The sequence below is a fragment of the Sturnira hondurensis genome, unplaced genomic scaffold (assembly GCF_014824575.4).
Source record: "Sturnira hondurensis isolate 20B ecotype Veracruz unplaced genomic scaffold, ASM1482457v3 Scaffold0021354, whole genome shotgun sequence".
Lineage (NCBI taxonomy): Eukaryota > Metazoa > Chordata > Mammalia > Chiroptera > Phyllostomidae > Sturnira > Sturnira hondurensis.
Window position 1 is genome coordinate 12,268,602 of NW_028093985.1, and position 27,398 is coordinate 12,295,999.

The following is a 27,398-nucleotide window of genomic DNA, read 5'->3' on the forward strand; positions in this document are numbered from 1 at the left end:
TCAAACAAAGCCCAGTGAAACAGGCGCGCGCTGCCGGCAACGTCGAAGGGAAAGAGGGCTCGCCACGCGCTCTAACAGGACCGGGACAGCCAGCACGGCAACATCCCTCGCGTCCCCGCCGCTTCCTTCCCTCCCGACTTTTCCCTTTCCTCCCTCTAGGCCCAGCACTCCCGCCCCCCAACCCGTGCTAGGAAAGCGCCTGCGCAGAAGCGCCCTCTCCCTCCTTCCCCGCCCTTCCTTCCCTCCGCTCCTCCTCCGGCACCCCGCCTTCCTTTCTCTCCCGTAGATTTCACTGAGAGCTGCAGGTTGCGAGCATTTCAGTAGATTTCCCCACTACCCCGCCCCCCACCCTCTTTTCTCCTCACCCCTCCCATCTCCAGTCCGGTGGAGGATGAAGCGGCCTCAGTGGCCCCGGCTCCAGCAGCGGCACCAGCGGTGGTTGCGGTGGGGGTGGCCGGAACTGGGGTGGTGAGGAGCGGTGGCGGCGGCAGCAGCGGTGGCTGAAGGAGCGGTAGCTGCCCCAGCCGCTTTCCCTGTGCTTCCCTTCCTCTTTCGTGCAGCCAGGAAGTTTTTGGCTTCTGTGCATGTGTGTGCGTGAGTGTGGGTGTATAAGGTGAAGGTTTGGACGGCATTTGTGCAGGCGTTGGGTTTTTTGCCCACTTCGCTTCCCGTAACACGGGCAGCTCGAGATCCTGGGCTGTGGCCCGAGGAGGGGGCGCGGCGGCGGGCTCTCTCCTTTTGTTGTTGTTTCCTCCGCCTGGGGAACTGAAGGGGGGACGCGCCTGGGTGGGGCGGCTCGGAGCCCCGGCCCGGTGGCCCCTGGGGCTCCCGGGCGAGCCGGGTAAGGCAGAGTAGAGCGGGTTTCAACATGATGGCGGCCGAGGCCGGCAGTGAGGAGGGCGGCCCGGTCACCGCCGGGGCAGCAGGAGGCGGCGCGGCCACGGGCTCGAGTTCTTATCCGGCAGGGTGTCGGGTGAAGATTCCCGCGGCCCTGCCCGTGGCAGCTGCCCCCTGTACTGGGCTGTCGGAGGGCAGAGTGGCCGGGACTCTGGATGGCGGAGCCGCTTTGGGGTCGGGATTTCTGGGAGCCGGGTCTGCGACGGGGGCACTGGGGGGAGCCGGACTGTCAGGGGGAGGTGCTGCTGCTGGCGGGGCTGCTGCTGCTGCAGCCGCAGCGGGATCTGGCGGAGAGATGGCTCTCACCAAAGGGACCAACTCGTTACCTGCTGAGACCTTCGGGGCAGGAGGCGGATTCCCTCCTCTGCCGCCACCTCCCCAACTGCCCCCTTTGGGCACGGGCCTGGGAACTGTGGACGAAGGGGATTCTCTGGATGGACCAGAATACGAGGAAGAAGAGGTGGCCATCCCGCTGACCGCTCCTCCAACAAACCAGTAAGTTAGACCGCTGTTCAGGGACTGGGGAAGCTGGCTTCTGGAAAGAAGTGGGAAAACATATATATTCATTCTGTCAACTGTGATTAGTTCTGGAAAGTTTTGAAGCTTCATGTTCCACTCGAAGGGATTTAATTCGACCACTTATCTTCGCTACAGGCAGACTCCGTGCCGTCTTTGTGTATTTATTGCTCCTTTGGGAAGATGTAAAGTTTTTAAGATGGGAAACATGGGAATGTGTGTCAGGTGAGAACCGGATATGGTTCTGCCCCTTCCAAATTGAGGTGGCATCCTGGGAATCAGCTGAGCTTGCAGCTACCTAGGTAGTTGTAGTCTGTTGTATAGTATTAACTGATTTGTGTTTCCAGTTGAAGCTCGATGGTTAGAGAAAAGCTTTGAATGTAAGTGTTTAAACAAGTATTGTACTGGTATCATTTGAAACATGCCTTGGTCGGAATGTATTTTTTTTTGCACTGCAAATCCAGACTTCAGCCTCTTGAAAGCATAGCGATGCAAAAAAGTCTGTGGATCATTTATGAAAACGTGGGTCAGCGAGAAAGCAAAGGAGTTCTCTGAATTACAGGTGTGATTAAAGCCCCATACTCCAATAGTATCTGTAACTCGTGCCTTAGAATTTTTGTTTATTAATATTAGTGCGATTTTTTACAGTTGAGACTTTTTAAGTAAGAATATTGAAGTAAAACAAAATTAAGAGCGTGCTTCCCTTCAACACTTTTTGTTGGTGGCCAATATAGTATTCTATTTCTAAATTAATTTTGACAGTCCACTGCAAAATATATAGAGCAAATATATGGTTAGTACCTCCCTCTTACTTGTTCTATTTATAAGTGAACTGAGGTAGGTATTTATATATAAATGTGGACCTTGATGAGAGGGAAACGTTGATGGGGAGTGTTGTAGTAGGCACAATTCGTTTAATAGATGTCTCACATCTATCCTAATTGACCTTATAGACTTTGACAACCTTGGTATCAGAGGAAAAAAGATTGGTTCGTATGTTGAACCAGTGTTGAAACCTGAAAATATTTTTTACTTTTTGGGGGATTTTTTGGAGGATTTGGAAAGGAATGAAAAAACAAATTAGGAAAAGATTCTGTAATATTAATCTATTTTTGACTTATGTGTACATCTTTTGATATTCAGGTGGAATTATGTCAGCCATGGTGTAGGGGTATTGTATTCCTTTTGTATTGTTCAGTAGAGATTTTTTGGGGTCTAATTTTATTCCAACTTATGTCTATTGCAGACTTTTTTGAAGGTGTTATGGGAGCGATAAAAATTCTAATTTTATACACTGTTTACACTTCCTCAAGCCTCACTGCAAAAAATCAGTTAAATATAAAATGCTCATGCATTTTAAATTTAAAAAAATTATTTACAAAATAGAAGTTTATTTTGTACAGCAGTTTTAGGTTCACAGCAACATTGAGCAGAAAATACAGAGCCTTCCTATTAAATGTTTTAATAATAAACATAAATGACTGACTACATAGGAAAAATTGTTAGGAAGCCACTGTGTGAGGTTTTCATTATTATATGTATTTGAAAATAAAAGTATTTGTGTGGCTATGCATATGAGAGTTGTTTTATTCCTAAAAAGTTTCCACCATTTCTACTGTTTTTTTTTAATTTGCCACTGAGAAATACAAATTTCCCCCTTTTCTTTATCTTAGATAACAACCCAGAGTCACTGGAGGCATTACAGTGTAGTGGTTAAACCTGCAAATTCTGAAGTTAGACAAGATTTGGGTTGGAATCCTGACTGTACCGCTTACTAGCTGTGTGATCTTGGAAAGGTCAGTTTCCCCAACTGTAAAATGGGGATACTAATGTTACTTTCCTGTGGTCGTTTTAACGTTTAACGAGAACCCTGAACATATTCAGTACAGTGCTGGGCACATACTGAATGTCCAACAAATAAATGATATCCTAAAATAACAATAATACAATTTTCTTTATGTTGCCTACTAATTCTATTGGTATAGGGACTCCGTTACTAATAGCTATTTCAGAGAATGTTTGAACTCCAAAGGCCTTTCTACAGTGATTATGTTAAAAATTTTAACTTAATAAAGGCTTCCATCAAGTTAAGCAAGTTTAGCGATGAAATTTATGTTTTCAGTATATTTAATTTTAAAATGAAAGAAAAATGGCTTAATGACTTGGTTAAATAATGTTAAATCTTTCATAAAAGTATTAAAGAAATGTTTTTGGATGAGATTGATATTTGCTTACTAGTGACTGGTCATCTTACTTATTGATAATATGATTTGGAGGTTCAGGTCACAGGATTGAGACCACAATGGTTTGTTAGACAAGGGTTCCCTGGTCAAGAGAACCTTGTCTCCAGCTGTTTGGTGCTGTTGGTCACAAGAGAGTCAAGTGACAATATGTAGATCTACCAGTGCAAATATACTAATGCTATTAGCATTTTGTATCTGTTTTTCTGTGTGCATGGTGAATCATTAGTCTCATGTTCATTATTGCACATTTTCATTAGTTTGGTGAAGGCCAGAAAAAATTGCATAATTTTAGCTATAACATTTATTTGAATATTTTTCTTCAATCTTTGAGGGGAAAAATGTAAAAAGAAAATTCTTCCCATTTATTTTTATGTTACAGAAGATTCTATATCTAAACTGCTAACAAATTTCTCAAGAGATGGAAAGGTTAAATTAAAGGAGTTTGTCACTGTTACTCCCTGTAAATTTATGGAGCTGCTTTTCATGGTTCTTGTTACTTCTTTCTTTCTTCTCCAGAGATGATGGGCAAAGTAAAGGAGTATTGTTCTCTTAGTCCACCTTCAATTATATACATACACACACACACACATTTAACTGAGCCTGCAGTAGCAGGAGGTTCTTTGGACTGAATCCAACCCACAGATAAATATTGCTTGCTCTTAATATTAGTTGCTACCATTTAAAATTTGGAAGACTTCACCTCAATAAGTCTTAATTTCCAGAATCGCTTGAGAAATCACAGGATGCTGATCCTGCTTGAGAGTACATTGCTAGGGCTGAGTGAAGGTTGTCCCTTTGAGGTGGGTTCTGAGTTCTCCATTTCACTGTAGTTGCCACCAGGCCTTCTTTGCCTTTGCTATTATTTGCCTAGCATCTGGCCTAGATCTTATCCTGTACCTAATATTCAGGTTTCCCAGGCCTGAAATTGAAGGAAGAAGTAAAGAATATAAATAATACTGTTTTTTTTCCTTAAAAATCATTTAACTGTCTCTACAATAATAAAATCATTTTTAATTAAGTCAACTGATTATTAAATTTAATGTTAAGACATGTAGTGTTCATTAACTTTGTCACTGATTGCATTATAACTATGGCTGAATCATTATTTAATAACAGTGGGGGTGTGAATTGCAAAGATTAGTTATGGACAGAGCGGTTGCTGACCAGGACCGGATTTTATACCATAACTGTAGTAGAGGAACATAGTAGGTACTTAATTTAAGGGATTACACCAATAAGTAAGATGCCTCTTTTCTCAGTGAGTTCTCTCTTCTCAGAGAGTTATAGATCTAGTAGGAAGTTAAGTCAACCAATTATTATGATTCAGGCTAGATTAAGATAACTATCATAAGTGAAGTATGAGCAAAGGGTCATGGGAGTTAAAAGAATAAGAAATTTATATAAATAGGATCAGTAAAGTCTGAGGAGAAGTAGCAGGTAAATTTTTCTTGCTGCTTAATTTACGTGCATTTTCTGAACATGAGGTTATTGGTTCCTGTGTCCTTTGCCTAATGACTTTATCAGGTAAAAAAAGCATAAATTAAATGAGTATAAATTTTTGACTGTAGCGAAGCGTCTTTCTTACTGAACTCTAAATTATTAACCTGTGGTCTGGAGGAAGGTTGAAGGAAGTGCTTGTAGTCACTAGGAGTACAGAGCACAGCCAAAGGTGAGAATTGGTTTGGATCATTGACATCTAGACAAACATTGTTGACAGAAAAAAGAAAAAGGAAAGCAGTTAATTAGGAAGAAGAAAGGGAAAAATAATAGGGGAGGGTGAGAAAAAGAGGAGAACAGAGAGGTTGGTGGAAGTAGGAGGGGTAAGGGAGGTGGGGGGAAGAGTGAGGAGAGGGGAGAGAGAGAGAAATATGTCTAGCTACCCACCAGCTGCTCCAGCCATCCCAGCTGAGACACCAGACTTAAGAGTTAAGAAACCACCTCTGATGTTCCACTTGTCATCATCTGTTGGCTATGATATTCAGGATGGCTTCTTAACTCATAAGTTTGCCTCAGCTGGAATGGCTGCAACAGCTGGTGGATAGCTGGGCATAATGCTCTCTACTGCCCCTCCCACCCTTTCCCACCTTTTCCCACAGTCCCTCCTCCTAGCCTCTCTCCGAATTAGCTTGAGCTTCTTCACAGCATGGCAGCTGAGTTCCACAAGGGAACATTACAAGAGGACAAGCCTCTTCCTGTCAGCATTCTCAAGCCTTTGTGTTCTTAATGTGTGCTGAAGTTCCAGTGATCAGTACTAATCACATGACCCATTCCACACTTAGTGTGAGTCGTTGATTATGGCTCATTGTTTGAATATGCAAGAGCATTAATACTGGCAGGTGAGATTTCTTGGGGGCATCAAGGTTATATAGCCTGCCTCTGTATTCATTTACCTGCAATATCAGATAATACTAGAATGCTAGTGGTAAGGGAGGAGGTGGAATTAAAGGACAAGTACTTACAAGGTTTTCCCTTAGGCTCAGCATGGTAAGTTGTCTTTTGTTTTATTTATTTTTTAAAGATTTTATTATTTTTAGACAGAGGGGAAGTGAGGTAGAAAGAGAAGAAGAGAAACAAAGATTGATTGCTTCTTGCATGGGCCGGACTGGGAACTGAACCTCCAACCCAGGCATGTGCCTGACCAGAATTGAACCTTCAACCTTTCATTTTGTGGGATGATGCCCAACCAACTGATCCACACTGGTTATGGCAGTAAATTGTCTTTTATTAAATAATTCAGATATCTCCACAATAGATTTTGCTTCTTACCACCATTATCTCAATTTTAAGCAACAACAAAAAAATAAGTATGGATGTTGCTTATGGATCATTGTCTGAATATGCAGGTGTATGGAGGGTAGGTTTGTTACCTTGAAATTATCTGCAATACATTTCATTTATGGGCTAAGTTAAAAATAGTTGTCAGATACAATATACTTCTCCATATGTCTAATCACATCTCAGTAGGATTTGGGTGTTTCAGTGATTATGTTATTTTTGTGAGTAAAATAATGCACATTATGGGAGCCAAAGAAATATAAAATAATATACACTGAGGCATTAATGATAAAGAAATAAGGTGATAAATTGATCTACGGACACCTACTGATGTTTCTCAAATCAGAGGATAGCTGTTGAAGAGATGAAAGTATATGAAAGAATGATAATTAAATTTCATACCATAATCCTTTGTTACTGATGAATTATAGAAAGTTTGATTAGTTTTTGTAGCATGTGTGTTTGATAGTAAAATCATAAGAGTGATGTGCATAGCTGCATAGTTTTGTAGTGATAGACAACTCTCATTGTCTAGGTACAGAAGCAGACTCAGGTGGAGTGGCTCACTTAATTAAAATCACATAGCTAGATAGTGGTAGAACTGGGACAGAATCGGTGCCCCTAATTTTTCAGATGTGTTTAGACTTGAATAATATTTATAGCTAATTTGGGGGTGGGTGGAAAAGCAGAGGCCCAGTGTTAACTTCCTTATTATTTACTATATGCTAGGTTATTTATGTGGATAATCTCATTTAATTCTCACAACTATTTAGTGCAAATAGATGATATTCACATTTTTATTGAGAACACTTAAGTGATAGAACTGGAATTCAAATGCAAAAACTACTTTTTCTTTTACCTTGCCACCTTCTAGTACATGTAACACACATACACATACACACATACATATACATACATATACATACACATGAGCTCCCCTACAAAACTAAATATGCTTCAGTCACTGGAGGTTGTGGAATGAAATGTGTTTCTTCTCTGTTCCTCCAAGAATTCATAGGATGAAGCCTAACCTCTAGTGTGGCTATATATGGAAATAAGGCCTTTAAGGAGGTAATTAAGGTTAAATGAGGCCCTATGGGTGGGTCTGTAATCCAATAGAACTGTTGTTCCCTTAAGGAGAGGAAGAGACAGCAGGAGTGCATGAGCATAGAGAAAAGGCCTTGTTAGTTCCCAGTGAGAAGGTAGCAATCAAAAAGCCAAGGAGAGAGACCTCACTAGAAACCATTTCTCCTGGCATCTTGATCTTGAACTTAGACTCCAGAACTGTGAGAGAGAAAACAATTCTGTTATTTAAGACACCCACTTTGTGGTATTTACTTATGGTAGCCCAAGCTGACTGATAGGTTGGTTAACCATGCATTTTTAAAAATGGCTGCAGATGATTTTGGAGCAGATTAGGTGTATGTACATCAACACTGCTTGAGAAGTATATTGTATCTGACAACTATCTTTAACTGCTTGAGAAACAGTGTCCTCATTCTTCTGTATCTTATCACTGTAGGAAAGAAAAACTTTAATCCTTATACATCACCTTCTTTCTTTATGAATTAGTTTAGTGACTTATATCTCCTCTTTTGGCTACATTGGTTTTGAAAGATGGAAAACATTTAAATGCATGCCTGATCATTATAGTGTAAAAGATTCTATGCATGGCCATGGGTAGTAGCCATGGAAGATCTTGTAGGTGTGACATTACTCTGGGAAATTTTCTGTATTCATTATTGTAACTTTCAATGTTACTTTTAAATTCTCTTTTTCTTATATATATCTTATGCTAAGGGAATGACCTAGAGGTGCCCCTCAACTCTTTTAAGTCTTTTTTTTCTTTGTAGAAATAACCCACTAGACTAGTTTCACAGTTAAGAAATTATATAACAGTAAAACTATCTCTCTCCCCCAGCCATGTCTACTTAAATATTGATTTTTCTCTTAAATATTTTAAACTTCTTATTTTGAGGTAATTGTAGATTCCTATTCAGTTGTAAGAAATAACAGATGTATCCTCCCATTTTTTCTCAATTGTAACATCTGATATCATAACCAGGAAATTGACATTAATAAAATTCACTTATTCAGGTTTCACCAGTTCTATATACACTTGTGTGTGTGTTTGTACATTTAGCTGAATTCAGTTTTATCATGTATAGATTTGTGTAATCATCACCATAGTAAAGAGACGGAACACTTGCATCATCACTGGGATCCTTTGTGCTGCCTTGTTGTAACGAAACTTAACTCCCTTATCCACTTCCTCCATCTCTAACCCCTGGCAACCACTAATTTGTTCTTCATTTTGTCATTTCAAAATGGTTATATAAATGGAATCATATAGTATGCAAACTTTTGGGATTTGGATTTGTTATTCAGCATAATTCCTCTCAAGATTCATTCGATTTATTGCATGTATCATGCTTTGTTCATTTTTGTTGCTGAGTAGTATTCGGTGGTATGAATGTACTACTGTTTAACCATTCACCCATTGGGGAGAATATTTTATTTATTTCCAACTTTGGCTATTTTGAAAATAATCCTGCTATCAACACTTACGTTTATGATCATACGTTTTCATTTTTTCAGATAAATGCTGAAGAGTACAGTTGCTGAATAGCATGGTAATTGAATGTTTTGCTTTATAGGAAACTACCAATCTGTTCTCTAGATTGTCTGCATCCTTTTACATTATCATTATCAATATCAATATCAATATATGAGTGATCCCAATTCTCTGTATCCACACCAGCATTTGATATTGTCACCATTTTTTATTTTAGCTATTCTCATAGATGTCTAATGATATCTGATTGTTCTTTTAATTTGCATTTCCCTAATGTCTGATGATCCTGAAAATTTTTTCGGGTACAAATTTGTTGCTATCTGTGTATTCTTTTTGGCAAAATGTGTGTTTATCTCTCTTGCCCCTTTTCCAATAGGATTTTTTTATTGTTTAGTTTTGAGAGTTCTTTATGTATTCTAAAATTCTTTTTTATGTGGTATGTAAATATTCTTCCTATTCTGTAGCTTGTCTTTTTATCTTAATAGAGCAACAGTTTTTAATTTCGAAGAGGCTTAATGTATATTTTCTTTTGTAGGTTGTGCTTTTAGAGATAAGTCTAAGAACTCTTTGTCTAGCCTATGTCTCAGAGATGTTCCACTATGACTGTTAAAAAGTTGTATAGCTTTATGCTTTAAAGTTAAGTCCATGATCCATTTTTATTTTATTTTCATAAAAGATAGGAAGCTAAAATTGAGGTTCATATTTTTGCTTATAGATTATCCAGTTGCTCCAGCAACATTTGTTGAAAAGGTGACTATCCTCCTTCTACTCTATTACTTTTGCATTTCTGTAAAAAATCATTTGCACATATATGTGTGGATTTACTTTTGGGTTCTCTTTTTCGGTGCATTCATCTATGTGTCTTTATCTGCTAATATTACACTCGTTTACTTTAGCTGTGTAGTAAGCCTTAATTTGGGTAGGCTGATTCCTCTCACTTTTTAGTAAGTTTTCAGTTATTTTAAGCCTTGTTCCTTTACATGTAAATTTTAGAACAAGCTTGTCCATGTTTATAAAAATTTTGCTGAGATTTTCATCAGATTATATTAAACCTATAGATCAGTTTGGGGAGAATTGACATCTTTAGTATATTGACATCGTGTATATCTACATTTATTTAGGTCTTCTCTGATTTCTTTATTCAGCATTGTATGATATTCAGTGTATCAATTCTGTTCACATATTAAATTTATACTTTATTGTTTTCTTTGGAGCAATTTTGTAAATGTTACTATGTTTTAAATTGAAATTTTCACATGCTTTTTATTAGTATATTGAAGTACTATTGATTTTTGTATGTTGGTCCTATATCCTGTAACCTTGCTTAACTTACTGTAGTCCTAAAATGCTTTTTACAGATTCCTTGGGATTTTCTACAAGTATGCCAAGTGCAAATAGGGACAGTTTTATTGTTTTCATTCTAATCTGTATGCCTTTTATTTCTTTTTTTTCTCATTGCAGTGTCTAGAACTTCTAGAACTTCTCACTGTGTGAGAAGTGGTGAGAGTGCTTTGTTATTTGTGTCAGGTATAAAGTGTTTAATATTTTACTATTAAGCATGATGTTAACTAGAGACTCTAGGGGGAAGAAGGATAGATACATACTTTCAATCAAGTTGAGGTAGATCACCTCTTTTACTGATTTACTGAGAATTTATTATGAATAGGTGCTATATTTTGTCAGATTCTTTTTCTGAGTCTGTTTATCTGATTATACAATTTATTTCTTTAGCTTGTTGATTAGTAGACAACACTGATTTTATAATGTTGAACCACCCTTGCATACTTAGAATAAATTCCACTTGGTTATCATGTATAATGTATTTCAAAAATTGCCGAATTCATGTTGTTGATAATGTTGAGGATTTTTGTGTCTAAAGTTAATGAGAGATACTGGTGTATAGCTTTAGCTTAATGTCTTCAAGGTTCACCTATGTTGTAACATTTGGAGTTTTTTTAAGCCTGAATACTATTCTATGCTTATCATACTTCTTGTTTATAGATTTGTCTATCAGTGGGCATTTGGTATGCTTCTACCTTTTGGCTATTGTGACAGATGCTGCTTGAACAAGGTGTGCAAATTTATGTTCAAGTTGCTGCTTTCCTTTTTGGGACTAGAAGTGGAATTGGTGGACCATATATAGTGCTGTGTTTAAGTTTTTTGAGGGACTACATACCATTTTCCCTAGCAGCCATGCTGTTTTTCAGTACCATTAGCAATGCGTGAGGATTCCAGTTGTTCTACATGGTCATCGTCACTTCCCTCCCTCCCTGCTTTTCTTTCCTTCTCTCTCTCTCTCTCTTTTGATATTAGCTGTTTTAATGGTGTTGAGTGTCTTTTCATATGCTTATTTACCATTTGTGTATCTTTGGAGAAATGTCTTTTCAGGTTTTTGCCCATTTTTAAATCAGGTCTTGTTGTGTTGTTGATTTTTAAAATATATTCTGGATATCAGTCTCTTTTCAAGTAAATGGTTTGTAAATATTTTCTTTCATTACATAGGTTGACTCTTTTGACAGAGATGTACCGGAAATTGATATACCAGAGATTTTTAATTTTGACAAATTCCAAAGTTATTGTTAATTTTTTTGCTTGGATATTTATCTTATGTGTCAAATATGATTTTAAAATCACTTGAGTGGAAGGGCATTCTTTTGAGTCTTATTTTTAGCTATATTTTTGGTTTTTCCATTTCTTGCACTTTTTTCCTGATGCTTCCGTAGTTCATCATTTGAAGAACTTCTAGAAGGATATACTGCTGTTTGTGATAAATATCCTTAGTTTTCCTTTGCTTGCTTATATCTTTATATATCTTTCATTCCTGAAGATAATTTTATCAGGTGTAGAATTCATGGTTGGCAGTCCTTTTAGCACTTAGAAATTTTTTTCTTTTGACTTTTGCAGTTTTAGATAAGAATTCTGCTCTGAGTCAAATTGGTGTTCCCCTAAAGGTAATGCATCCTTTCTTTTGCATATTTATCAGTTTGTACCTTTTAATTCCCTTGACTCTTTTGCCCATACTGTGACCACCCCTCTGGCAATGATCAGTTTTTCAGTATCTGTGGGTCAGTTTGTTTTGTTTGTTCATTTCTTTAGTTTTTTTTAGATTTCACACCTAAGTAAAATGATACAGTATTATACAGTATTTGACTTAATTTCACTTCGCGTAAGACCTTCTAGGGCTATCCATGTTTTAGCACATGGCAAGATCTATTTCTTTTTCATGGCTGAGTAATACTCCAGTGTGCCGTATGCATGTGCACACTCATCCACTTCTTTATTCATCTAGTGATGAACACCTAGGTTGTTTCAGTGACTTGACTGTTGTAAATAATGCTGCAGTTGACATAGAGGTGCATATATCTTTTTGAATGGTTTCATTTTTTTAGATAAGCCCCCAGAAGTGGACCTGCTGGGCCCTTATTTGTCCTTTGTTATAAAGTCTGTCTGATATAAGTATTGTGATCCCAGCTTCTTTTTCATTTCCATTTTCATGAAATATCTTTTCCATCCCTTCTTTTTCAGTTTCCATGGGTCTTTCAATCTGGAGTCTTATGTAGGCAGTATATGTAGGGGTCTTTTTTTAAATCCATTTAGTCATACTATGTTTTTGCAATGGAGCACTTCATCAACTTCCACTTAAAGTAATTATTGATAGGGAGGTGCTTAGTGCCATTTTAACTGTTTTCATACAAGACTTACAAGTTGTCAGTCTACTGTCTCTACTATATGTTTGCCTTTACCAGTCAGATTTTTTTTTTCATGTATATTCTTATTTTGAGTTTTGGCCTTTTCTTTTTCACTTAAAGAATTCCCTTTAACATTGCTTGTAAGGCTGGTTTAGTGGTGATGAACAACTTTAACTTTTGCTTGTCTGAGAAAATCTTGATCTTTCCTTCAATTCTGAACGATAGATAATCTTGCTGGATAAAATATTCTTGGTTGTATGTTTTTTTCCCCCCACTCCCTTCTGGCCTGCAAAGTTTCTGTTGAAAAGTCAGCTGGTAGTCTTATGGGCATGCCCTTGTATGTAACTGGTTGTATTTCTCTTGCTGCTTTAAGATTCTCCCTTTATCTTTTAACAACTTAATTATAATGTGTCTTGGTGTGGCTTTCTTTGGAATCATCTTGTTTGGGACTCTCTGTGTTTACTGGACTTGGATGTCTGTTTCCTTTGCCAAGTTAGGAAAGTTTTCAGCCATTATTTCTTCAAGTACATTTTCTGTCCCTTTCTCTCTTCTCCTTCTGGGATCCCTATAATTCTAATGTTAGTATGCTTGATGTTGTCCCAAAGGTCCCTTATGCTATCTTCATGTTTTTTAATTCTTTTTTTTTATCTTCCAATTGAGTGATTTCCATTATCCTGGTTTCCTGGTTGCTGATGTATTCTTCTGTGTCCTTTGATCTGCTATTGATTCCCTCTAGTGTACTTTTCATTTCAGCTATTACATTCTTCAGTTCTGATAGGTTCTTTTTTTTTTTAAGAATTTTTATGTCTTTGTTCAAGTTGTTGAAGTTTTCACTGAGCTTATTCATTTTTATGGAGTGTCAAATGAGCATCTTTATGACTGTTAGTTTGAACTCTTCATTTAGTAGATGTCTTACATCAGTTTCATTAAGTTCTTTTTCTGTGGTTTTGTCCTGTTTGTTTTTGTTGTTGGGAATTTATTCTTTTCTATCTTCATTTTTTTCTGTTTGTTTCTATGTATTTTGTTAGGTGAGTAAGCTAAATCTGCTGGTCTTAAAAAAGTGGCCTTATTTTCCCATGGAGCTCTTATTTAGAAGATTTCCCTCTTGTCAACAGAGCCCACGCTCTAGAGTGTGGACTAGTGTAGCCTCCCGTTGCTGGGCCACAACTTCTGTGGACATACTACTAACAGGTGAGGCTGATCTTTTGGCCTGCTGGCTGTGAGGCCTGGCCACAACTCTTCACTGGTGTGCAGGGCAAGCCTTTGATGCTGCTGGCTGCAGAGCACACTCCTGCTGTTACAGACACACTGCTGTGTCCTGGTGCTGAGTGATATATTGGGTGTGGTAGGTCAAGAGGTACTTTGGAGGGTAGGTTGTCAGGGAAATGCCAGGGTAGGGTGAACAGTGTTAGCAAGTTTAATGGACAGTGTCAGATATGGTGTCTGCCAGTGTCAGACCAGCTAGGTTAAGAGAGGAGAAAAAATGGTGCCCACCAGCACCTCTGACACAAAACTAAGTTCCAACAGATTTCTGTCCCTCCAGCATGCACCCTAAAATTAGTCAATTTAGACAAATTAGACAAAACCACAGAAAAAGAACTTAATGAAACTGAGGCAAGACATCTACTAGATGAAGAGTTGGTCATACATACCTTCATGTATGACGTAGGGGCTTTTCAAACTGCTGCTTCTGTGCCAGAACTCAGAAAGAGCACAACCTGGGTTTTCCTTTGGCTACTCCAGGCTTATAAGCGTCACTGGTTTTCAAAGTCAAATATTATGTGAGCTCTTGCCCTGGATCAGGTCAACCACGCTAGGGCTCAGACCCTTTGCTCTTCAGGATGACCTCCATGGTTATGCTAACCCTTCTACTCTTCAGTTACTGCATGAGGAGCTGGGAGTAGGATAGGTCCTGGCTAGGCTTAATCTCTGTCCCTGTTACCCGTTTCAGTGTGGCTTTTACTTTACCTCTGTAGTTGTAGAAAATCTGTTACACTATTCTTTAGGTGGGTCTCAGAGATTGTTCTGTATGTAGTTGCCGTTTTGGTGTCAGTGAGAAGAGGTGAGCTTAGGACCTTCCTACTCTGGCATCTTGAACTTGAAGCCAGAAGCCTTGCTCTTGAATGCCAATTTAGCTTGCCCGTGGAAAGTTGTTCCTCACAGTTTTTGTATTGCCCCCTTGAGAAACGTGCCCGCAGATGGGATCACCTTAGTCACTGCCCCCCACTCCTGTGTGTGGGTCTCACACTTTGTTTTTGTTCTTGGATGTGTTATGATGATATGCAAGGGGTCATTTTTGTGCATTTACCTGTTTGTAGTAGTTTGCTCATTGGAATCTCGAGGTTTATGTCTTTCTTTACATTTAGAAGTTTTCAGCCATAATTTTTTGAATATTCTTTCAATTCCACTTTCTTTTCTTTATGGAACTCCAGTGATGTGGACTTGGACCTTTTATTAGTCCATATATCTTTGAGATGTTATCGTTTTTTTTCTGTCATTTTTATTTTTCTTGTTCAGACTGGTTAAATTCTATTGATCTCTCCCTAAATTCATTAATTTTGTCCTTCGTAGTTTCCAGAAGGGTATTTGTTGTTGTTGTTGTTGTTTTTGTATTTTACAGTTCTCTCATTTCCTTATTTTTTTTCTTTTTTAATTTCTATTTTTTGGCTTGGATTTTCTATATTTTGTTTCAAGTGAATTTGTAATGAATTGACAAAGAATTTTTATAATGGCTACTTTAAAAATCTTTGGTAATTCCAATATCTTATGTAAATTTTGAAATCTGTTGTCTTTTCTCATTCAAGTAGTGATTTTCTTGATTCTTGGTAGGATGAGTGATTTTTTTATTATATGTTGGATATTTTCTAAATAATTTTAAAAATCACTTTTCTCCCAAAATATGATTAATATATGCTTAACTCTAGAAAACTTGGAGACCGTTGGAAAATAAAAAGAAAATCACTTTTACTATAAAGTCAGCTACTGTTAAATTTTTGTATATGAGATATATATATATATATATATATATATATATATGAATGGAAATACATATATATATTCCCTTCTCCCCAAAATAATTATAGCTAACACTTTTACATAGTATGAGGAAATTGAGGTCAGAAGAGTTTTAAATAACTTTCCTAGGACACAAAACTACCAGATGATTCAAATCTAAGTTTTTGACCCACAGATCAGCTTTTAACTAGTAGGGTACACTTCCCCTTCTCCTTTTTTTCCCCCTTACCACATCAGAAAAATTGTTTAAATAGATAATGAACTTCTTTGAGGCAGAATAATGAGTAGATTAATAGACCTCTTTAAGCATTACACATAGTATTTATTTTAGTATTTTAATATATGTGAAGTAAATAGTTCAATTTGAACAACAGGTGTTTGACCTCTGCGGGTCCACTTATATGTATATTTTTCAATAAGTATACAGTCAAGTCTCCATACCCTCTGATTTTACCAACAATGGATCCAAAGCAGTATTATTTGATCTGCTGTTGGGAATCTGCAAATACGAGGGCCAACTGTATGCTGCATTGCTGTGTTATTTTATGCAAGCTATTTGAGCATCTGTAGATTTTGATGTGTGTGTGTGTGTGTGTGTGTGTGTGTGTAGAGGGTCCTGCAACCAATCTCTTCAGATACTGAGGGAAAACTGTAGTTTTGGGGGAGTCAAAAGTTATAAGTAGATATTCTCCCACTTGGTGTTGATGCCTCTAATTCCCATGTTGTTCAAGGGTCAACTATATATTGACTATAGATGAAGTGTATATACATATATCTTGGTTACTTTTAGTAGGTCAGTGTGCATGTGTACAAGTATTTGAATATGTTTAGGTATATATACATGTATTTGGAAAGATTATTTTAGGTAGTAGAGAAAGGAGCTTTAATAAGTCTTATTATGCATTAATTTATGGATATTTAAATAAATAAAGTAAATAAATACCTCCTTAAAGTTTAATGGGAAGCAACACTAGGCCTTTTTTTCTTTCATGGTGTGTATCTCCTTTCAAAAGAAATAGTTTTTTTAACCAAATCATTGTTAGCTTCCTTATTTATTGAGCAACAATTGCACAGAAATTTAGAAAATTTTCCACACATTTTACTTCAGTGACTTTAAGGTTGCTCATCATATGTATAGTGAGTGTGGTTCCTCATCTATGGAGTTTTAAGGTAACTGCATGAATTTAGGGGGAATTCCTAATCACCGAGTTAAATCATGACTGTATGGTTCTATTTTATGGGCTTTTATTTCCTACCTAAGAAAGTGAATTTATGTACCTAGAATGGAAAGGCTACTAGCACTTATTTATTTAATGGGACACAGCATTGCTGATGGCTGGTAGTTAGAGAAATAAAATTTATATTGGTTTACAGTAGTTTTTTTGAATCCTATAAGAATTCTCTACATTTGTTATTGCTAGCTAGAAATTAGACAAGTTAACCATGTGGTTTTATGTTTGCTTTTAGTCCTTACATAGGTTTAATTTTTCATGGAATTCAGAACAAAGGAACACAGGCATCACACTGACAGGAGACTGTATCCTCTAACTCTAGAATTCCTAACCACCATGTTTTCATCATGAAGCCATTTTTGAAATAATTATAAAAGTGAATATACAAAATACCTAATGTTTTATCTTTTCACAGTTTTTTAAGGACCTAATCTATGTTATGTGATGAAATAACATGTAACACAATAGTTTAGTGTCAGAAATTGTACAAAATTTTGAGTGCTGTAGAGAAATAGTATGTTTTAATTAATTAACATTGATTTTGATGGATATGGCATTATTTGCCCAGTACATGGGGCCCGTGAGTGATTGCAGTAGAAAAATTGAAATGTAATAACTAAAAGACATTAAATGCCATATTATGGAGCTCGTGCATTGTAGTGTGAAGTATAGGTATGTGGAATAAATACAATGCATTCTCTTATACTTCAAAACAGACTTTTAAAAAAGATTTCAGTCAGTTGGCCTTTCTTTTTTTCTTTCTCCCACTCCAATCTAATTATTTACTGAAATTGTTCTTTTCTACCTCTTAAATTGCTTTAGAATCTAACATTCTTTTATTTCTTGTGACTTCAAACCCTCATTTTCTGTTTCCTTCTTTTGTATTAGTCTTAATTTTTTCACTTTTCCTGATCTCTTTCTCTGCCAGTTACTAACTTTTCATCAGTGGTTTTCAATTTTCTTATTCCATCCAAGTAAAAATTAAGAAATTCATTTTATACTTGACATAGAACTTGAAATAGAACTTGTGTCTGTTTACACACACACACAATGAAACCCAAATTACCTAAAAAATACCCTTTTTAATTACTGCTTGTGGTGCATTCTATTTTCTTTTTAACTCTATTCTGTTTTACTTTAAAAAAAAAGTGAGACTCCCAGCAGTTTGAAAAACTACTTGATATTACTGCAAGTATGGCTTTGTAAAGAATGTAGTTTTACTTGAGCCTCCATTATCTAGATAGCAGTAGCTTTTAAACCTGATTTTGACCATGATTTACCAAAAGAAACATACAGACAGATGACAGAAACAAGTTTAATGAAGCAAACTAATCCATACCGCCTGTGATGCAGTCTGTTTAGTGTTGTTCTCTTCTATTTCACTTCATTTTTAAAAAGTGCAGCCCTGGCTGATGTAGCTCAGTGGATTGAGTGCAGGCCTGAGAACCAAAGGATTGTGGTTTGATTCCTAGTCAGGGCACATGCCTGGATTGCAGGCCAGTTCCCGGCAGGGGACACAGGAGAGGCAACCATACATTGATGTTTCTCTCCCTCTCTCCTTCCCTTCCTCTCTAAAGATAAATAAAATCTGAAAAGAAAAGTGCAGATTATGACATCCTAATTGATTTCTTGACCCAATGGCTTGAGACCTGCATAAATGAGACAAAAAATTAAAGCTTACTTTAGTATGACACACAATTCCAACTTAACCTATTCTCTAGTATTTTATATTTCTGCAGTACTATACAGTTTATTTTTTCAATTTGCTGTGCTATTTTGTATTTCCATTTACTATTTATTCTGCCTGGGTTGCCCTTCTCTGTACTTGGTCGTGTGACAAATTCTCATTCATACTTCTGAATGCAGCTAAACATTACAGAAGGTGGTATATAATGACAAAAATAAAGGTTTCTTCTCAAACACTGACAATAATGATCTCATTAAACTAACTTGAGAAGTGTTTCCTCAGAGAATTAAACCACAGTATCTCAGTTAAATAAATAGCTGATGCCCTGTCTGGTATGGTTCAGTGGATTGAGTGCCAGCCAGTGAACCAAAGGGTCACCAGCTTGATTCCCAGTCAGAGCACATGCCTGAGTTGCAGGCCAGGTCCCCAGAGCAGGGCGTGCGAGAGGCTACCACACATGGATGTTTCTCTCCCTCTCTCCTTCCCTTCCCCTCTCTCTAAAAATAAATAAAACATTAAATTTAACATCTGTTAAATTACAGATGCTTTCTGTTCAGAAAGACCTGGCAGCAATGTGGTTGGTATTATTGACATATTTAAGTAATGGGATTGAAGCAAATGATCTGGTCAGAGTGGACTAATAGAAAATGGAAACTGCTCTGGAGGGTGTAGCTCAGTGGATTGAGTGCAGGCTGGGAACCAAAGGGTCACTGGTTTGATTCCCAGTCAGGGCACATCCCTGGGTTGTGGGCCAGGTCCCCAGTAGGGGGCGTGCGAGAGGCAACCACACATTGATATTTCTCTCCCTCCCTCCGTCCCTTCCTCTCTAAAAATAAATAAAGTCTTTAAAAAAAGAAAATGGAAACTTATTAAGGGTAAGTTTGTCAGTGATCACCTAAGTTCAAGGGATTGGGCTTCTTTAAGCCAAAGGATGAAGCCTCTTTGTTTCTGGTATACTTCAAATAATTTCTTCTATTGCATGTATGTCTTTATTAAATAGATGAATTGTCTACAACCTTCTGTACAGATTTCATGCTCAATAGGAATCTCACCAAGCTTTTATCTTGAAAAATCTGCAGAAAAGTTCTAATAATGTCCTGAGTATATATCCTTTTCTTTACAGTTTGCCTCATTTATTTATCCCTTTTTCTTTATATATACATAAATTATTTTTACTGAACTCTTTGTGGGTTGTAGAGTTCGTGTCCCTTCTCTCTTAAACTTCGCCACGCATTTCCCTAAGAATAAGGACAATAACTACACAGTTAAATATAATGACTTGAACATTAATATAATATTCATATTCAGATATCCTCAGGTGTTCCCATAATCTTTATATCCATTTATTTTAATGAATTGCATTTAATTGTTTTTTTCTGTAGTCTCCTTTAATCTGGAATAGATAACCTCAACTTTTTTTTCCTTTTATGATATTGACATTCTGAAGAGTCCAGGAAAGTTGTTTTTCAGAATGTGTCTCTTTGTATTTGTTTGGTTGCTTCCTTAGAATTAGATTCAGGTTAACAATCTTGAAAGAAAGACTCCATAAATCATCAGTTTCTGGTACTTTACATCCAGGGGTGCATGATGTCAGTTGTCTTTTTGATGATATACATAAGTTTGAACTTGGTTTAGGAGGATTCCACCAGACTTTGCCATTAAAAAGTTGATTAATAAATAATATATACTTAGTATTTATGATTTTTACTCAAATCAGTAATTACCCTGTTGTAATAGCATCTGTCATTTCTTTAAAATTTAGTAGTTAGCATTCTTCACTATACATCCTTACGATTGCAGCTGTCTTCCTACTTAGCAGGCTTGCAAGGGAAGTAAGATGGGAAGAGATATATTCAGTCTTTTATTTTTTGATATTAGAAAAATTGTTGTGGTTTCCATTTTAGTCAATTGTAAGCTTTGTTAGAGTGGTTTGACAATCTTGAGTCTAGTCAGTTCTTGAAACTTGACTAACCTGCATTTGGATTGCAGACCCTGATCTTGGCAATTGTTACTTCATGAAGTCTCTTGGTTTGCCCTGGCTGGTGTGGCTTAGTGGTATGAAATCTCTTGGCAGCTGGCAAGTTAATTATTTCTAGTACCTTACCCTTTTGTTTCATGTGTTTTTACAGTGATCTCTTCAAAATAATGAGGGCTAGGATGATGCTTATCAAAAAAGGTGTTGAATCAATGGTTAAAGTAATGGATTAAAAAAGAATGCTGTTTAGAGTAAATTGGTGAATGCTTATAGATAGGCTTAAAAGGAATAGTTTTTTTTCCAACTGTTTTTTAAAGTTAATAAACTTTAGTTTTTATTTTTCTTGAAGATTTTATTTATTTTTAGAGAGAGGGTAAGGGAGGCAGAGAGGGAAACATCAGTGTGTGGTTGCCTCTCGAGTGCACCCTGCTGGCGACCTGTCCTGCAACCCAGATATATGCCCTGATTGGGAATCAAACCAATGACCTTTTGGTTCATAGGCCAGCAATCAATCCAATGAGCCACACCAACCAGGGCAATAAACTTTAGTTTTTAGAGAAATTTTTAAGTTCACAGCAATATTGAACAGAAAATAGAATTCTCATATATCCCCTGTCCCCATACAGGCATTATTAACCTTCTCCACTATCAACATCCTATAGCACAGTGGTACATTTGTTAAGATTGGTGAACCTTCATTCATCATCACCTGAAGTTCATGGTTTACTCTGTGATTCACTCTTGGTGTTGTACATTATATGGGTTTTGACAAAAGTGAAATGACATGAACCCACTGCTGTAGTATCGTACAGAAAAGTGTCACTGCCCTAACAGAGCTGCCTCTGTATTGCCACCTATTTGTTTCTCTTTCCCTTCTTCAACCCTGGCAATCTTTTTTTGTTTACATAGTTTTGCCTATTCCAGAATGTCATATAGTTAGAATTATACTGGATGTAGCCCTTCAGTTTGACTTTACACTTAATAATGTGTATTTATGGTTCATGTATGTCTTTTTTTTTGCTTGATAGTACATTTCTTTTTAGTGCTGAATATTATTCCATTGATTGGATGTACCTCAGTTTATTGATCCATTCACCCACTAAAGAATATCTTCATTACTTCGAGATGTTGGCAGTTATGAATAAAACTGCTATAAATATCTGTGTGAAGGTTTTTATGTGGACATAAGTTTTTGATCCATTTGGGAAAATACTAAAGTATGCAGTTGCTATATTATATGGCAAGAACGTTTAGTTTTTAAGAAACCGCCCAAAGTCTTCCATAGTGGCTGTATCATTTTTACTTTCCCACCAGTAATGAATGGAAATTCCTGCTGCTCCACATTCTTACCATCATTGGTGTCATTGTGTTGGATTTGGTTATTCAAGTGTCAGTGCTCATAGGTAGATGTGCTTTTTGCAAATATTTTTTTTTCCAGTCTGTGGCTTGTGTTCTCACTCTCTTGACACTTTTTCATGGAGTAGAACTTTTGAATTTTAATGAAGTCTTGTTACCTATTAATTTTTTTATGAAAAATACCTTTGGTGTTGTATCCAAAAACTTATCACCATTACTAAGGTGATCTAAGTTTTACTCTTATTTTTTAGGACTTTAATAGTTTTATGTTTCACACTTGGTTTGTGCTCCATTTAGGGTTAATTTTGGTGAAAGATGTAAGATCTTTATCTAGATTTCTTGTTTTTTAACATGTGGCAGTCCAGTTGTTGCAGCGCAATTTGTTTTAAACTGCCTTCTTCCATTCTATTTTCTTTTCTCCTTTGTCCAAGATGAGTTGACTGTATTTATGTGGGTCTATGACTGGGGCTCTCTTTTCTGTTCCATTTTCCTATTTGTCTGTTCTTTCACCAGTATCATCCTACCTTGATTACTGTGGCTTTATAGTAAATCTTGAAGTCAGGTAATGTCAGTTTTTCTGACTTTGTTGTTCTCCTTCAATATTGAGCTGGCTGTTCTGGGTCTTCCCTTTCCAATAAATTGTACAATTACAGTTGACCCTTAAACAGCATAGGTTTGAACTATGTGGGTCTACTTATATGTGGATTTTTTCAGTAAATACTGTACATGTACTTTCTCTTATGATTTTTCTTAATATTTTCTTTAGCTTTATTGTAACTATACAGTACATGATACATATACAAAATATGCATTGATCATTTTATGTTATTGGTAAGGCTTTTGGTCAATATTAGGCTATTAGTAGATAAGTTTGGGGGAAGTAAAAAGTTATACATGGATTTCCAGGTCTGGAGGATTAGGACAGTTGATTCCTATGTTCAAAGGTCAACTGTAGTTTGTTGATATTTACAAAATGACTTGCTGGGGTTTTAATTGGAATTACCTAGAATGCAGATCAAGCTGGGGAAGAAAAAATATCTTGACAATATGAGTCTATCCATGGACATGGAATATCTCTCCATTTATAGATCTTACACATATTTTGTTAGATTTGTACCTGAGTGTTTTTTTAGGGGGGGGTGCTAATATAAATGGTAAGGTGTTTTAAATTTCAAATTCTACGTTTTCATAGCAGGTAGATAGACTTACTGTTGGATTTTGTATATTAACCTGTATCCTTTAACCCTGTTAAAGTCTGTTACTAGTTTCAGGATTTTTTTGGATTTTCTACATAGACAGTCATGTCATCTGTGCATGACAGTTTTATTTCTTCCTTCCCAGTTGTATGCCTTTTATTTCCTCCTTCCCAGTTGTATGTCTTTTATTTCCTTTACTTATCTAATCTATTAAGACTTCTGATATGATAATAAATAGGAGCAGCAAGAGAAGACTTTCTTGTCTTATTCCCAATTTAGTGGGAAGACTTCATTACATACCCTTAAGTGTGATGTCAGTTGTAGGTTTTATGTAAAGCCTTTTACATAAAACTTTACATAAGATCTTTATCAAGTTAAGGAAGTTTTCTAAGGTGGAAGATTAGATTATTGATTTTAGATCTCTAATTTGTTAATTCAGTGCTATAAATTTCTAAGGACTATTTTCACTAAATTTTACAAATTTTAATAAGTTGTATTTGTTTTCATTTAGTTCAAAATATTTTTAAATTTGTCTTCAGATTTCCTTGATGCATGGATTATTTACAAGGGTGTTTGCTTTTAATGCCCTTAGTCTTTTTTGGTGAATATTCTCTGTAAGCTTGAGAAGAATGTTCCTGCACAGTAGTAATGAGAAAAAAGAACATCAAACATCTTGTAAGACTGTAGTAATTAAAACAGCTTGATACTGGTATAAAAACAGCAGAATCGATCAGTGGAACAGAATAGAGAGCTCAGAAATAAACCCATATCCTGTGGTTAATTAATAATTGACAAAGGTTGCAAGAACATACATGGGGTAAAGATAGTCTTTTCAATAAATGATGTTTGGAGAATTGAACAGAAAGTTGATTTTCCCCCCCAAAAAATAAAGAAACTGGACTGCCTGATTACACCATATACAAGAATAAATTGAACATGAATTAAAGACTTAAATGTTAGACTTGAAACCATAAATATCCTAAAAGAAAACATAGCCAACAAAATCTTGGACATTGCTTGTAGCAGTATTTTTTCTGACATATTCTGGGACAGAGGAAACAAAAGAAAAATAAATATGGGACTACATCAAACTAAAAAGGGTTTGCACAGCAAAAGGAAACTGTCAACAAATGAAAAACAGCCCCACTAAATGGGAGAACATAATCGACAATGATGCATCTCATAAGGGGTTAGTACCCCAGATTTATAAGAACTTATAAAATTCAACACCAAAAAAAGAAATAATCCAATTAAGAAATGGGCAAAGGACCTGAATAGATACTTCTCCATAGCAGATATAAAGATTACCAACAGACATATGAAAGCATGCTCAACATCACTAATCATCAGAGAAATGCAAATTAAAACTACAATGAGGTATCACCGCACACCTGTCTGAATGGCTGTCATCAATAAATCAGCAAATAAGTATCGGTGACGATGTGGAAAATCGGGAACTCTTGTGCACTGTTAGTGGCAGTGCTGATTGGCGCAGTTACTGTGTGAAGCACAGTATGAAGTCACCTCAAATACTCAAAAGTTTAACTCCCTTGGGGAGAGGGGAGAGAATCATAGGGGAAAAGGGAATGGACTCACATGAACAAGTATAAAAGACACATGGACAATAACTAAGGGTGGGGGGTGGAAAGGGGAGGGAGGCGGGGAGCATGGGGTGGGGGGCGGGCAGGGTTGGGAATATAAGACAGAAACCTGTACTTGAACAAGAATTAAATAAAAATTATATTAAAAAAAAAAAGTTTAACTCCCTTATGACCCAACAGTTCCACTTCTGGAAATATATCTGAAGAAATCTGAAGCACTAATATTCAAAAGAAAAGATGTATTCCTATGTTCACCTCAGCATTATTTACAGTAGCCAAGATTTTGGAAGCAGCCCAAGTGCCCATCAGTAGGAGAGTGGATAAAAAAGCTGTGATGCATTTGTTCAATGGAATAATACTTGGCCATGAAAAAGAAGAAAAATCTTTCCTTTGTGACAGCATGGATAGAACTGGAGAGCATTATGCTAAGTGAAATAAGCCAGTCAGAGAAAGACAGGGCAATGCATATGATTTTAGTCATATGTGGAATCTAATGAAAAAACTAAACAAACAAAATAGAAACAGACTCATAGAGAATAGACTGAGAGCTGTAAGGGGTGAAAAAAACAAAGGGCATAAGCAATTAAAAAAAGACAACTAACTAAACAAAAACTCCCCATACATAGGAAAAGGGGGTTAAGCACGGTAGGAAAAAGTGTAAAGGAGGTGTAAATCAGTTGTGATGGAAGGAGAGTACACTATGGGTGGTGAACACCCAGTGTAGTATACATATGGTATATTATGGAATTGTACACCTGAAACCTGCATAATTTTATTAACCAGTGTCACCCCAATAAAAGCAATAAAAATAAAATGAAAAAATCGGTTCCTGCTGTTGCATGAAACAGTCTAAAGATGCCAATTATGCCTAGTTGATTGATGGTATGGTTGAGTTCAACTGTGTCCTTGATGAATTTTTGTCTGTTGGATCTGTCCATTTCTGATAGAGGACTGTTAGTCTCTGAGTATAATTGTGAATTCATGTATTTCACCTTGCAGTTAGATCAGTTTTTTTTCCTCACATTTTGATGGTCTGTTGGGTGCATATATACACTGAAGATTATGTCTTCTTGGGATATTGACCCCTATATCATTATGTAGTGCCTGTCTTTATTTTGACAATTTCCCTTGTTTTTACGTCTGTTCTGTCTGAGATTAATACAGCTTTTTTTTTTGACTGGATGTTAGCATATATTTTTTCCATCTCTTTTTTTTTTTTTACATATAGGTACAGTTCGTGTATGTGTATGTGTATGTGAGAGAGATGGCAACTTAAGATCTCCATCTCTTTTAATCTTAATATATCTATATATTTAAAGTTGGTTATTATATAAACATATATTTGGGTCTTTTCTGATTCACTCACAATCTCTGTCCTTTAGTTTACATTTATTATTTTTTTATTATTTATTTTTTTAGATGTTATTTATCTTTAGAGGGGAATGGAAGGAGAGGAGGAGAGAAATATCAATGTATGGTTGCTTCTCATGGGTACCCCTCTGGGAACGGGCCTGCAACCCAGGCATGTGCTCTGACTGGGAATTGAACCATGATCCTTTGTTTCGCAGGCCCACACTCAATCCACTGAGCTACACCAGCTAGGGCCTTTAATTTACATTTAAAGTTATTATTGATATATCTGAATTAATGCCTATCTATCTGTTATTTTCTCTGTTGCCCTTGTTCTTTTCTCCTGTTTTTGTATAACACACTCTTTCTGCCTTTTCTGCTTCTAATTGATTATTTTATATGATTCCATTTTCTCTTTTATTACTTAGCCTCTCACCTTTTTTAGTTTTTGCCCTAGAGTTTGCAATATACATTTACAGTTAATCCAAGTTTACTTTTAATTAATACTATGTTGCTTCACAGATAGTACAAGTACTTTATAGTAACAAAACATTTCTATTTCTTCCCTCTTGTATCATTGCTGTCACTCATTTCATTTATACGTAAGCTTATATATAGCCATATATAACCAAATATTATTGCTGTTGTTACTTTAAAAAACTTATTTGTTAGGTCTAATAATAAGAAAAGTAAAACTTATTTCACTTTCATTTATTCATTTTCTGATGTTCTTTTTTATGTAGATCTGAGTTTTTGACTTAACCATTTTTCTTTCTGAAGAACCTTTAACATTTTTGTTGTTGTTGCAGAATAGATCTAGGAACATATTCCCTCAATTATTATTTGTCTGAGATCATCTTTATTTCCCCTGCACTTTTGAACGGTACTTTTACAGGGTATGGGAATTCTAGGTTGGTGGTTTCTCTCAATACTTCAGATATTAAGTGTATGTTCTTTGAAGAGAAGTTGGATTTAATTTTTGTCTTTGTTCCTCTATAGATAAGATGTTTTCTCCTTTGGCTTTCTTCCAGACTTTATCTTTGATTATGATATGTTTAAGCATAATTCTTTTGGTATTTATCTGGCTTGGTGTTTTCAGTTTCCTGGATCTGTGGTTGGTGTCTGACATTAATTTGGGGAAATGCTGTCATTGCTTAAATATTTCTTGTATTCCTTTTTGTTATTCTTCTTCTGGTATTCTCATTACATATTTATCTTTTGTTGTTCTATAGTTATTGGATATTCTGTGCCCACCTTCCACCCCCAAAGCTTTTTTTTGCTTTTGGAAATT

The 27,398-nt window shown here is 36.4% G+C and overlaps 1 protein-coding gene across 3 annotated transcripts in view; it reads left to right on the plus strand.

The window, feature by feature from the left end:
- Positions 1-252: 252 nt before the first annotated feature.
- The window catches only part of RASA1 (RAS p21 protein activator 1), a 120,642-nt gene continuing 93,496 nt past the window's right edge, over positions 253-27,398 (plus strand). For 2 of the 3 annotated variants that reach the window (XM_037032353.1, XM_037032354.1), the window contains exon 1: positions 253-1,392. In XM_037032353.1, coding sequence (XP_036888248.1) covers positions 869-1,392 — 524 coding nt within the window. In that variant the 5' untranslated portion in view covers positions 253-868. The remainder of the gene's footprint in view (positions 1,393-27,398) is intronic. The other variant, XM_037032352.1, reaches the window with a different exon arrangement.